Consider the following 13321-nt stretch of genomic DNA (forward strand, 5'->3'; position numbering starts at 1 on the left):
GGTGGCATTCCTGGACTCCCTGGCAGCGCTACAACACGCTGTCGCGTTCCACTCCTAAAGGAGAAGCTTAAGCGTCATTAATTGGCAGTTAATTAATGCACCAACAAAATGTGAAGTGAACAATCGCTTAGCAGAATGCAGCGCTCAGCCTTTCGCCTTTTACCACTTTAGCCGCTGAAGTTCCTCGTAATTTTTTGTGCTCGTCTTCGTTCGCGCTGTTTATTCAAGATGTTTAACCAACTAGCCCGTCAAAACGTGTTAACGCGTTAGTTTGGATTAGATTGGATTAGATTAGATTAGATTGGACTGGATTGGACTGGACTGGGCTGGATTCGATTGGATTAGAATAGATTACATTAGATTAGATTACATTGGATTGGATTGAAATGGATTGGATAGGAGTGGATTGGATTGGATTGGAGTGGATTGGATTGGATTGTATTGCATTGGATTGCATTGCATTGGATTGCATTGCATTGGAGTGGATTGTATTGGAGTGGATTGCATTGGAGTGGATTGGATTGGATTTCATTGCATTAGTTTGGATTACATTACATTGGATTGAATTCGATTGGAGTGGATTGGATTTCATTGGATTTGATTAGATTGCATTGGCTTGGATTGCATTGGATTGCATTGCATTGCATTGGATTGGATTGCTTTGGATTGGATAGGATTACATTGCATTGGATTGGATTGCTTTGGATTACATTACATTCCATTGGATTGGATTGCAGGGGATTGAATGGGATTTGACTGGATTGCATTGGATTGTATTGCAGTGCATTGGATTGGAGGGGATTGCATTGGGTCGGATTGGATTGGTTTGTATTGCATTCGATTGTATTGGATTGGTTTGGATTAGATTACATTTGATTGGATTGCATTGCATTGCAGTGGATTGCATTGGATTGCATTGGATTGGACTGCATTGCATTGCATTGGAGTGGATTGGAGTGCATTGGATTGGTTTGGATTACAATACATTGGATTCGATTGGTTTTGATTGGATTAGATTGCATAGGATTACATTGCATTGCATTGGATTAGATTGGTTTGGATTACATTACTTTGGATTGCATTGTATTGGATTGAAGTGGATTGTATTGGATTGAATTGGATTGGATTGGATTAGATTAGGTCGCTTTACATTAGAGTAGATCATAATGGATTAGATTGGATAGGAGTGGATTGGATTGTATAACCGATGCATCACTACAAGTCTAACCACAAGCACCACCACCAGCCACACTACCAGCTCTACCATGGCGTAGGTGCGGATATTGCTTTCGCAATTACCGGGCTTAACCAAGCTAAGTCAAAGCGAATTTTTTTTTCCTCGACACTTTTCTTCTCTTTGCGTGCCGCCCTTAGGCAACACGCTAGGGGGTGTATATGGAGCGCCTTATGTACGGCGTTCGGAACGACAGGGGCTTCTGAGCCATGTTCATTCGTTAATGGACAAGAAGGATAAATAAAATGCCGCTTGAGTATGCTAGCTGCTGACGTGTGAGATAAACTTGCTAATTGCGACTTCCGTTTTGCCTTAAACAACCAGGATACCTCCGAAAAGTTCAAGCGGCGTTTCCTTCTACCAGCGGAGACGTGGAGGCTGTGGAGGAGAATGGACATCCTGGACCTATGCTGATTTTTTCCAGCAGACCCTATGCATATAAATTGCTTGATTGCAATTCATGGAAAAGAAGTTATTCCTGTAGCCCCGACACGAGTAAGTTTATTCAAAAAGCTTCTAGGCTGCTTTCACTCCTTCGAAACATAAAAAGTGACGGCAATAGCTCAATTGTAGCATCAATTTTCGCCCCACAAGACTGCCCGCTTCAAGATCGGCAATGGTCAGGCCTTCCAGAGTGAAAAACTGGTCGTTACAATCTGGTTTGGTTTATGGGGTTTAACGTCCCGAAGCGACTAAGGCTATGAGAGACGCCGCAGTGGAGGGCTCCGGAAATTTCGACCACCTGGGGTTCTTTAACGTGCACTGACATCGCACAGTACACGGGTCTCTAGAATTTCTCCTCCAAAAAAATTCAACCGCCGCGGCCGGGATCGAACCCGCGTCTTTCGGGTCAGCAGCCGAACACCATAGTCACTGAGCCACCGCGGCGGCTTTAGGTTACAGTCTGGAGAGCTGTAATTACCCTTCCCGCCTGAATACAATGCCCGGAGGTGATAACGCGAATGGGGGCGTTTTCGTTTCAAACACAAAGACACCGTCGACTTGGTTTATTAAGTGACTTTACACGCCAGAAACATAAACCCAGGAAATTTTGAGGGCGCGCGTACTTTGGGCAAAGTCTCAACTGCAGCAGTGTAAGAAAACTTTGGGGCCAAGAAGAGGTTCGGACATCTTTACTATGGAACCATCTTTTTGCATATTCGAGCCTCCTTAATCACAGCGAGAGGCTATTCGAAATATGCAAAGCAACTTCACGCAATTATTCCTGTTACGTTCTGCGCGAGCCGAGTGAGACGCGCGCCGGCGTTCTGGACCAGCCGAGTGGGACGCGTGCCGGCGTTCTAGGCGAGCCGAGTAGGACGCGTGCCGGCGTTCTGGGCGAGCCGAGTGGGACGCGCGCCGGCGTTCTGGGGATGCTATATAAACGCCACGGCAGAGCGCTGCGTCGCTTCATGTGGCTGCGGCAGTCGGCGCGATTGTACGATTGCCGCCGCGCTGCAGAGGAGTCCTGGCCGGCGGCGGCATCGCAGCAGCACTGTTTTCACCACTGTTTTCGGCCGCACCGTTGGCAGTCCTGTTTGGCACCGTCGCAGCGGGGGTTCCCCGTCGGCGTGGCACCCCCTTGCGGGCGGCCTTCTTTGCCGCCGGCCTGTGTGGCAGCCGGCAGGCGCACGAGGGCCGGCTACAGCGTCCGCAAGCGGCCGCCCCGTTGCTGCGCAGCAGGCAGTCCACCAAGTGCTGGAGTCGGCTTTTGCGCAGCTGGACGTCGCCGCGGATGCTGTCGCGCAGCTTGACGATCTGCTCCTTGGTCTGGCCGTGCACGCTCATCAGATGCTGCGTGACGCTCCACATCTGAACGAGGCTGGCGCGGCACAGCGGGCACGGGTAACGCCGCGTGGTCAAGTGCAGTGACAACATGTGCAGTTAGAGTGTCTTCACCGACGTGTACGCCGTGTCGCAGCTCAAGCACGCCAGGCACGACAGGTCGCAGTCGCTGCGTGACAACAGGTAACTGGTGCGCGACAAGGACGCCTGGCTCGACGGGGGTCCCCGGCCCAGCTGCTGTTCTCCGCTCTGCGCCTCCACCGCGGTGCTGGTGGGGCTCTGGTCTGGCTAGCAGCGGCTCTGGCGCACAGCATTCGCGGTGGCCGCAATAGGCGAGAGCTGAACCTGCAGCTGCTCCTGCTGCTCGATGGGCACGGGTGAGGTGAGGGCGCACAGCGGCATGGCCTCGCACAAGTGCTGGCTGCAATAAACGCGCTTGTGGGCCAACAGGTTGGCAAGGCTGCGGAACAGGCTGCGGCACACCTTGCACTCGAACAGCACATTGCATTCGTTCAGCAGCACATCCTTGACCACGCGGGTGCCGCCGGCCATGCACTGCACGATCTGGCGAACGCCCTGCACGCCCAGCTCGATGGGATGCTGCAACACCGAGTGGTCCTCCTCCGCCGCCACTGCGGGGGGTTCAGCGCTGTCCGAAGACGACATCTTGCTTATCAACTGCCTCACACGAAGTACCGCTCCGTGGAACTGCCACACACCAAGGACCACCGGTGGGAAGGCACAGATACAGGAGGCCAGAAGAGTGCCTATCTTGGGGCCTTGCAGGCGGATTACTCGGAGATTACTGCGTACAGTCGGAAGGTGGGACGCTCATCTGGACATGAGCAGTGTTTGGCCGTGTGCCTGCAAGACTATCCTGGTGACCTGCCCGGACGTCGGCTTCGGCGGCTGCTCCCACTGGCCAGGGTCGTCAGCGTTGATCCCTGCAACTGCACGCGGCTGTCAGACTGAGAGTTGAGAAGAGGAGGAGGAGTTGAGAGTGAGGGAGAGGAGTTGTTACGTTCTGGGCGAGCCGAGTGAGACGCGCGCCGGCGTTCTGGGCCAGCCGAGCGGGATGCTTGCCGGCGTTCTGGACCAGCCGAGTGCGAGGCGCGCCGGTGTTCTGGAGATGCTATGTAAACGCCACGACAGAGCGCTGCGCCGCTCTTTCCTGCCCGTCTGCCGAGTTGGAATAAAGGCGTTCCAGACAACCTTCGGAGTCGCCGCTTGCTCGTCGTTCGACGAATCGCCCGAAACGTAACACTGTTGTCCAGCTTATGGCTTAAGTATAAACGGCTCAAGTGGGACCAAGAGGTCCTGTTTCCTCGAAGGGATTGAAAATAGGCGCGTAAGAAATCTGAATGAACCCCGCTTTTATGCTCACCGACAACAAGATATATACCACTTCATTAATGCATCACGTTTCGATTCATTCAAGGCCCGAAAATATTCACTGCGGAGAACTAACGGTGTCAGCTAACCTCACTTTAAACCCGGCGCTGCCACATTTTTTCACCTTTCCTCAGTCGTTTCTCGTCGTAATACGTCATAATTGGCGTACTGTTGAAAATTTTTTCCCTTCACTTATCCGCTACAGACTATAAATATTCGTGTGTTTATTTTTCTGTGCTCATTCCTTCGCAATCCTTAACCGTACCTAATGGCTTTAGCAAAGGATCCCACTTCTCTGTGAGCTCAAAGATGTATTGATATTCGCGTGCCCGTAAAACCATTAAATCCCTCTTTTTTTCGCTGCTTTGTTGATAAACTTCAGAATCGTAATGTGTACAGGCGCCCAAATCTTTAGCTGGCGTGCGCGAGCGGCGACTTTTCTGTTCGTCAGCGCCGTATGACGGAGCGAAGTTGGAAATAGGATGAGGCTAAGCGCATGCTCACAAAGCACGCTCAGCTGGGGCCGTCGTCTGCTAAGCTGTTCCTTCTTAAGGACGTCACCCCTTATTATCGCGTTTCGATGAGCAGGCAGCGTGAGTAAGCCAATGGTTTTGCTCGCATTTTACGCTGCGAAGAACAGCGTTGTAGCAACCAAGCGACGAAATAAAACTGAAAGATATGCCGAACACGCCCAATCATGCGATAAGCCGGAGAACATGGGTCGTTATCATTATGAATGGAGAACATGGGTCATTATCGTTATGAAAGGGTTATCACTAGCTCAGGCAACAATCTGCAAATCTTCTTCTTTTGTTTTCCTGATGAGGTAGCGAGGAGCATCTTAATCCGGCTTTCGTCCCAGTAGACACGTATGATTCTGCCCACTGAAGTCCCAGCCACTCCAGTTGCTTTAGCATCTCCTTCTGCGATGAGCCGCCCAAGGACATCCCTATAATTCGGAGTCTTGTCGCTTGACATACACGGAGTGGAATCTTGATAACTGTTCCGAACTGCTGCGAGCACGGCTGCAGAGCAGCTTCACTTCAGTTTCGCAGCGGCCTTTTAGTTTCGTCGCCACGCTGAAGCATAAAGCACGCAGAGCGTTGATAAGCGCCCTTCGTGCAGATGAAAAAAAGCTTTCGCGTCAGCAAGTAACACATGAACGATCCATGTTCTCCGGCTTATCGCATGACTGGGAGTGTTCGGCCTATCTTTCGGTTTTATTTCCTCGCTTGGTTGCTACAACGCTCTTCTTCGGAACGTAAAATGCGAGCAAAAGCATTCGTCTACTCACGCTGCCTGCTCGTCGAAACGCGATAATAAGGGGTGACGTCCTTAAGAAGGAACAGCTTAGCAGACGACGGGCCCAGCCGAGCGTGCTTTGTGAGCATGCGCTTAGCCTCATCCTGTTTCCAACTTCGCTCCGTCATATGGCAATGACGCACAGAAAAGTCGCCGCTCGCGCACGCCAGTTAAAGATTTGGGCGCCTGTACTTCCTTACTCGCGCTCCCTATCACGTCCTGGAGGGCATCATATTCCACAACTATAAATGATGCCTCTCCAAAAGAGCGCATATTTCAGTGTTTGTTTTTGTGACTACGAAAAAAGTTCAACATTTAATAGAGTGCTTAAAACATCATTGATAATGAGAGAAAGTGGGCGCAGGAACGTGATGATGTTTATTACAATCAAGGGAACTCTGACCCGTAGAACTGCTCCTCGATTTCAGTTGCTGCGTGGCGGATCAGGGGATAAAGTAATCAAGATAAGGTAAGAAAACCTAAACATAAATAAAGAAATGCCTTGCCCAGTGCTTTATACACATCTGCCAGTCTTCAGTGTGGAAGCATGTACGAAAAAAAGCTGCGCAGTTTGTTTAGTTGCGTTGAAGAAAGTCTCCTAAAAGTTCTAAGCTACCCACGCTGCATAGCTTAAGGCAATTGAAGGACGGCAGCCAATTCCAAAAATACGGCGTGAAGAACATATGTATGCATGAGATACTGTGACAATCCTTGCGCATATACCTCGTGAGATCAACTGCATGCTGAAAACTACTCGCCTGGGTCTGAAAATCTGCCACACACTAAAAGACCTTAATGTTGGATCGAGCATATTCACTACCACCCGTACATTGCTGCGCACGTTCTAGACTAGAACAAATTTCTGTTCACAAATATTTTATTGACAAAGACCCTTATATTGCCAACGCAAGGGGCAGAAGGGAGGAGCGCCATTTCATTTCATTTCATTTATTACATCCTTAAAGGCCCGAGGGCAATACATAATGAGGGGCTACAATTCTTATAAAAGAAGCATAAAAAACACACGCACAATGAACACACACTACCTACCACCTACCTGCAGCACCTACCACCTACCTGGAACACACCTACCTGGAGACGCCCCTCATTCCCTCGAAGCATTTACATCTCAATACGGCGTATATCTAGTCGCTGACATTTTATTACACATCGATCATTAAGGTATATAGGGGCATTCAAGTCTCCACGTTATGCAGCCATTCCCGATTCGGAGTATATCTAGTCGCTAATATTTTATTACGCATTGATCAATAAGGTATATAGGGGCATTCAAGTCTCCACGTAATGCAGCCATTCCCGATTCGTTAGTGAACAACACACCTTTGTGCATTGGGATGCGGTGCCTGTAAGGCTATCTCTGCCGCAGACAAGCCCATAATGTGGCAAAGCATTTCTGTCCTTCGAAGGAAAAACAAAAGAGGAGAGGCAAGGAGGTTTTAAATAGAAGAGCTCCGGTTGATTGCTCTACACCGAAAAAAAAAATTCAGGGGGCACTTTGACTGTCTAAAGTGGCTAGAGGCGGAAGCGTTTTCCGCACCACCTTCGCTGTTTCTGTGGCACTGGTGGCGTCACATGTAATTGAGTACTAATTACTAATTGATGACAAATCACTAATTAATGGTTAATTACTTATTAATGCCTGAATACTAATTAACTGCTAATTAATGACGCTTAAGCTTCGCCTTTAGGAGTGGAACGCGACAGCGCGTTGTACCGCTGCCAGGGAGACCACGGAACGCCACCACCCGTTCGGCGCGATGCCTTGCCCTTTGAACGCAACGCTTTTTGAGGAAAGGAAATGGCGCAGTAATTCTCTGTCATCTCGGTGGACACCTGAACCGCACCGTAGAGGAAGGGAGGAAGTGGGAGTGAAAGAAGATAGATAAAGAGGAGCCGTAATGAAGACAATGAAAATTTTATTTGAGGAAAGGAAATTACGCAGTAACTGTGTCACAAAATTCAGAGGGGCACTTTTTTGACCTAAAGTGTGGTCACTGATTTGTGGTTAAGACGTTAAGCTTCGCCCCTAAGAGTGGAATGCGACAACGTCTTGCAACGCTGCCAAGGAGTCCATAGAACGCCATCGCCCATTCGGTTCTACGCCTCGCTCGTCGGTAAATTGGTTTTTGAGGAAAGGAAATGTATCTGTCTCTCATTTGTCGGTGGACACCTAAACCTCGCCGGAAGGGAATGGAGGAGGATGAGAGTGAGTGAAGACACCGTATTCACTAGACGCGCCTTTGTTCATTCCAAACCATCGAGCTGGCATGGCGGAGTGGATAGCATGCTCGTCTCTCACGCGGAAGACCGGGGTTCGATTCCTGAGCTCGACCAATTTCTTAATCGGTTTTATTTATTTATATGGCCTGACTAGTAAAGCTAATTAGGCTAATTGGATAATTAAGCAATTAACTAAGCTCAGTCCCACTTACTTGGAGCATCACTATACGATCCCTTCAATTGGTTGCATGGTTACTAGCCAAAGTACAATTGGCCCCGTTTGAAATTCGCGCACTGTGACGTCACGAACGTTTCCACCAATTGAAAAGCGTGACATTTTCTGTCGACAACTGCTGCTTACAACGATGAGACATTAAAGGCTTCCGCCTTAAAATAAATCAGGCTTTGCAATGAAGAAAGCAAGTTTAAGTTTCCACGTAATGCAGCCATTCCCAATTCGTTAGTAAACGACAACACACCAATCAGCTTTAGGATGCGCTGCCTGTAGAGCTTTCTCTGCCGCAGAAACACTCTTAATGTGACAAAGCATCTCTGCCTTTGAAAGGAAAAACAAAAGAGGAGGCTCAAGAAAGTTTACCGTAAGAGATCTCGGGTTGATTGCCCTACACCGGAAAAGATAGATCAGGTTTTCCAATGAAGAAAAAAGGAAAGACGCCGTTCAGGTACGGATCGATAACGTCATTTAACGAAGTGAGCATGGAGAAGTCACTCACTACCTGTGGGTGAGATATTACACGCTGAGGAATCGAAAAAGCCAGCATGCCGGTGCTGCCTGGGCTGTGTATAACGGCACTGTTTTTGCTTTTCATCTATGTGCTCCCAGGCGATGCCGTAGCTCGAGTTATCCGCTTACACCCGGGCCTATTGAACATGTGTGTTGTATTGAAACTGAGGTTGCAACGAGAATAACCTCATCGTGCTCCCTTTGACTTCGCAAGCCGCAGCTAGCTCCCTACGGAAACACCGGGCGTTTTTCGTACCCCCCGATCAATAGAATGTCGCTCCAAAGACCCGCAGGCGACCAAAGTTTGGAACTCAAAGGCTTACTGCAGACTCAAGCCGCCGAGAGCTGCTTCGGGCAGAGAGCCTTGATATCGTCGCGCAGTGCACCGCTAGAACCGCACGCGTAGTCTCTGAGAAATTGCAGACGGCATTTGAGACTACTTACGTGCTTTGAAGAGGAAAGCACCAGTTGCTGAGTTTATATTTTATTCCTTCCTTTCTACCCATCAGCATAGAGCCGTGCGGCAACGCGCACGCAAGGTTCAGTTTTATTCGGGAAGAAACATGGCGGTTTTGAGACCTACTGTTTCTCTGAGTCTAAAGGTCCTTGGTTGAATTCTTTGCACTTTGGGAAGAAATTTTGGAGCGAAAGCTCTTCTCCTCTCGTACAAAGCTGAAGGTCATTGGCTATGGAATTTGACCTTCAAACCAGGAGGATCGGAGGTTTTGCTCTAACGTCATGCGCCCCACGACTCGCCACGCCTGGTTACAGCTGCGCGTGTTGAGCCGATGGAGCTCGCTTGCCTCGCAACTATCGAATTAAGTGACTCGCTGCATTTCGCAATGAAGCACCGTTCGCTATATAAAAGCGCGTGGCGTGTCCCTACCTTCATTTGTTGCCTTAACTGAGTTTTCGCTCGTATTATTAGGTTTGGTCAGGTTGACTCACAGATAATGTTTTTCATTAGCTGATGACGTTATAGGGTGTTTTGTGGACCACTTTTCCTGGACACCGACTTCGCCGGTTTCGTTGATAATACGTAATACAAGGCTTTCGCCTTTAAAAGCGACACATGGAAGACTGCCGAATGCAAGGCGTGTAATGCAAGTGTAAGCCTGGCGCAAGAATGCGTGCCTATACGTGCAACGCATTTCATATTTCTTTGCAGAGAGCTATGTGGCACTGAATGTAGTTCTCACTTTGGCTGCGTTCTCTGTTCACTTGTGTCCATACCTGCGCAGTTTAAATCACGTGTTTCTTGCATTGTTGGTGCCTGTGTAGAGGGGTAAGCTGCGGAGCTGCACACATTCTGGACTACATAATGTTCACTACACTTTCCTTCTTCTCGCAGGCAAAAAAAAAGGGTAGAAAAAAACCTCGCTATCTTATATTCCCCACGAGACAGCAGCAGTGTGTCTCCGTAACGAAAACTATGGGGACTCCTAAGAAATTCTTAATATATGTAATTCAATAGCATTATTTGTCGCTGAATGTATGGCTGAGTTACGTCGCTGAATTTAGTTTGGCGGCTAAATGTTTCTGGGTGTAGTGCTGCTGCGTTATTTTTCGGAGCGTAACATTGGATCTTATGAGGTGGCGATAACGCAGGAAGACAGATCGTTCATATTGCAATCTCTAAGCTTTTTATTTGCGGAGCTCTCATTAAAGTGGTGTTTCACAATATTTCTTTAACTATTTTTTTCTCGATGACACCACTTTGTCGAGTGATGAAAGTAGTTTTTGGAGCGTCAGCATGGTGTTTAAGCTACCTTTATTCGTCTGGTTCATAGGCGAGCTCCATCTCATACTGTGGGGAGATGTCGTGGTCGCCGTCCGACGGACACCTGAAGCGCTCTGCGTCTTCTGCGTCCGTGGGCCCCGGTGATGGCGCTTGCGGGTCCAAGTTGACTAACTGTGGCACGGCCTTTTGATGAGAGCAGGATGTCTATGCGTACCTTGATATGTGTGCTGAGCGTGGCATGTTCTGAAACGCCGATTCGAATCCGGTGCCTCGCGAAGTGGTGACGGGATTGTTTGGAGATGCGAATCTTAAGCTGTGATCGGCACGCATCGCGCCGATGAATGTTGGCGTTGAACGCGCGTGGTGATTGAAGTGTCGTATGAGGAGCATGACTCCGCCGCGTAGAACCGAAGTAGGATTCTTGTACACGAACGCTGGTCTCATAATTCATTGGCAGCAAACTGCCGCCTCCGGACACGCTTATCTGTCTCGCCTGGTGATGTAAACGCGAGCAATTCAGCTTCGAACGATAGAGACGCTGTAGCGCCGCAACCAGACTCTCGGAAATTTGAAGGCCAATTGACATTTCTGCGGGGACTTTATCTTTTGTGTAATATCTAGCAGCGTTTACATGAATACAACAGTCGAGCACCATATTTTCTGGCGCATCTCACGAAGGCAACATGCCAATGTTTACATGTCCCACGATCCGCATCGTCAGGCGGGACGGTAACCTCTCGCCTAGTTCGTGCGGCGGAGGGAGAAGACGTCCCCAAACCTGTTTCCATTCATTGCGGAAGTCAACTTGCCTTTCTCAGAATGGGGGAGTAGAATTCCGCCGTTGTAGGAGGAATGTTTCCGTCTGTTGCCTGGGCGGCAGCGGTGACTCCCTCAAAAGGGGTGATGACGTCATTCGTATGCCACGTTTCTGCCAGGGGTTTCTAATTGCGCTGAAGTTTGTGCACGAGCCAAGTAACACGAGAGATCTTCTCGCAATAAAAAATCCGTTTACGTAACCATCCCACTACCCCACTTTCCTCCGCCCTTACGCACGATAGTTTTTGTGATTCCATAATTACCCTCCCACTAGTTGCAATAAAACACAAATTCATGCCTCCACGTTCCAATGTAATGGTAACCGTCGGCTAAAAGAACATATGGCATATTGAGCGTGTCGTCGAAAGCAAGCAGCTGTTGCTACTGGACAGAGGAATCTCCGTCGCCAGGGCGGTTGTCTTCCTTGAAAAGAGCAAGGTGAACGTTCTTCTCAACCAACGCCGAATTCCGTAGCCGTACTGACGATTCCTCAGCCGACGTACCTCAAAACTAGCCGATGTCCTGACGAACCCCTCCGTGGCCACGATGCCTTTCCTCGATGCCGAACTCCATCAACGCACCGCAGCCTAGTCCGAATGCCTCGTCATCCCCAAAATAAGACACCACCAACTGCCGACTTGGAAATTTCGTTTGACGGCGCCGATGTAACCGCGTTGGTGGATGCTGGCCCTGATTATTCTGTAATCAGTGGGCAATTCGCCCCGGCACTAAAAAAGGTCACAACTGCTTTGGACGGACAACCGATGCGTACTGCAGGGGGTCATTTGATTACACCTACGGGAGCGTGCACGTCGCGGGTAACCGTGCAACACCAGACATTCTTGGCAACGTTAGTGGTGTTAGCCGAGTGCTTCGGAGACGTCATACTCGGCATGGACTTTCTGACCGAAAGCGGTGCACTTACTGATCTGCAATCGCAGTCCGTCAAGTTCTGGACCGAGAAGGCTATATCCGTGGATTGTGTTCTCCCAGCGGCGCTGCACATCCTGGACGAACACGTGACCGTGCGCTTTCAGAACACTTCCACACACTTCCTCCTCTTCTTGATTGGCGCTTTCGTCTGCACGAGCGCTGGCGTCACTATGACGATCGAAATCAGTCTCCCGTTCGTAGTGAGGCTGTTTGTGTTGCCTACCGTCACGTGATCTTAAGAGATTGGGTTTTTTCAGGAGTCTAATGTTACGTCTGTGTTCTACTTAAACATCACAGTACTGGATGAATTCGCTTTTTAAGTTCTCTGATACGAGATAATACTGTAAGGACTACGGCATTATAAAGCCGCCAAACATTTGTGATAAAGCCGCTATTGTGAAAACAGGAGCAGTCCTGTCTACTATGTACTGTATTAAACCATGAATCATAACCACGTTGCTCACTTAGCCTTGATTACCGTAATTTCGTGCATAGTGAATTCCACTTTATGCATAGAAATTGAGTCTGCCGCGTGATTCATTAAGCCCATGTTCTCGCTAATTCTAGCATTCTTGACCATTAAAACATTCAAACTTAATCAGTCTGGAGTAGTCATTAAAGCAACAGACGAGTTCTCATATCACCCACTGCTCATTCAGCTGGCCGGCATCCTTCAGCACTCAGAGCTTCGGTAAACTCCACAGGGTAAAAGTTCTCTTTTGCGAACATTTATCGAACTGCCACATGTTGCCCGCTCGCCTGGATGGCATTGGGCGGCAGCCATGTTAATATCTATATAGTTTATTGCATCAGGTTCAAAGGCACTCCCAAATAGTTCATGCTGAACTGAATTTTACAGCGCGTTTATGTATGGTGCTTTTTATGATTTACATTATTTATGTCCCATAAAACTACTTTGGATAAGCAACGAAAAATCAACAGAAATTTCTGAATGCCTTCCGTCGAGATAACAACTCCTAAGCCAAACTCTATCTCTTTTCCATTGACAGAATCCTGTCTACTGCTCCCGTTCCTTGGTCAACGAGGCCTTCATGACTGATTTCAGTATAGGAGACGCTTTTTTGAGGGATGCCATTTGATTTGCTCTACAGAAGAACTGGCAGACTGATGG

The 13321-nt window shown here is 48.8% G+C and overlaps 2 protein-coding genes and 1 long non-coding RNA gene across 3 annotated transcripts; 1 reads left to right on the top strand and 2 right to left on the bottom strand.

Moving 5' to 3' along the window:
- Positions 1-1003: 1003 nt before the first annotated feature.
- LOC149329865 (uncharacterized) lies at positions 1004-6755 on the top strand. The gene is made up of 3 exons (XR_016285616.1): positions 1004-1274; positions 1559-1729; positions 6142-6755. It is a non-coding gene; the product is annotated as an uncharacterized LOC149329865 (long non-coding RNA).
- LOC149329866 (uncharacterized) lies at positions 2227-3112 on the bottom strand. Its single transcript, XM_089560610.1, has one exon. It carries the CDS (start codon positions 3110-3112, stop codon positions 2645-2647), a length of 468 nt encoding a protein of 155 aa, XP_089416736.1. The 3' UTR covers positions 2227-2644.
- LOC149329867 (zinc finger protein 800-like) lies at positions 2227-3685 on the bottom strand. Its single transcript, XM_089560611.1, has one exon. The coding sequence runs from the start codon at positions 3683-3685 to the stop codon at positions 3308-3310; it is 378 nt and encodes a 125-aa protein (XP_089416737.1). The 3' UTR covers positions 2227-3307.
- Positions 6756-13321: the final 6566 nt, after the last annotated feature.

This window comes from Amblyomma mixtum, chromosome 9 (assembly GCF_055824585.1).
Source record: "Amblyomma mixtum isolate Tamu chromosome 9, ASM5582458v1, whole genome shotgun sequence".
NCBI lineage: Eukaryota > Metazoa > Arthropoda > Arachnida > Ixodida > Ixodidae > Amblyomma > Amblyomma mixtum.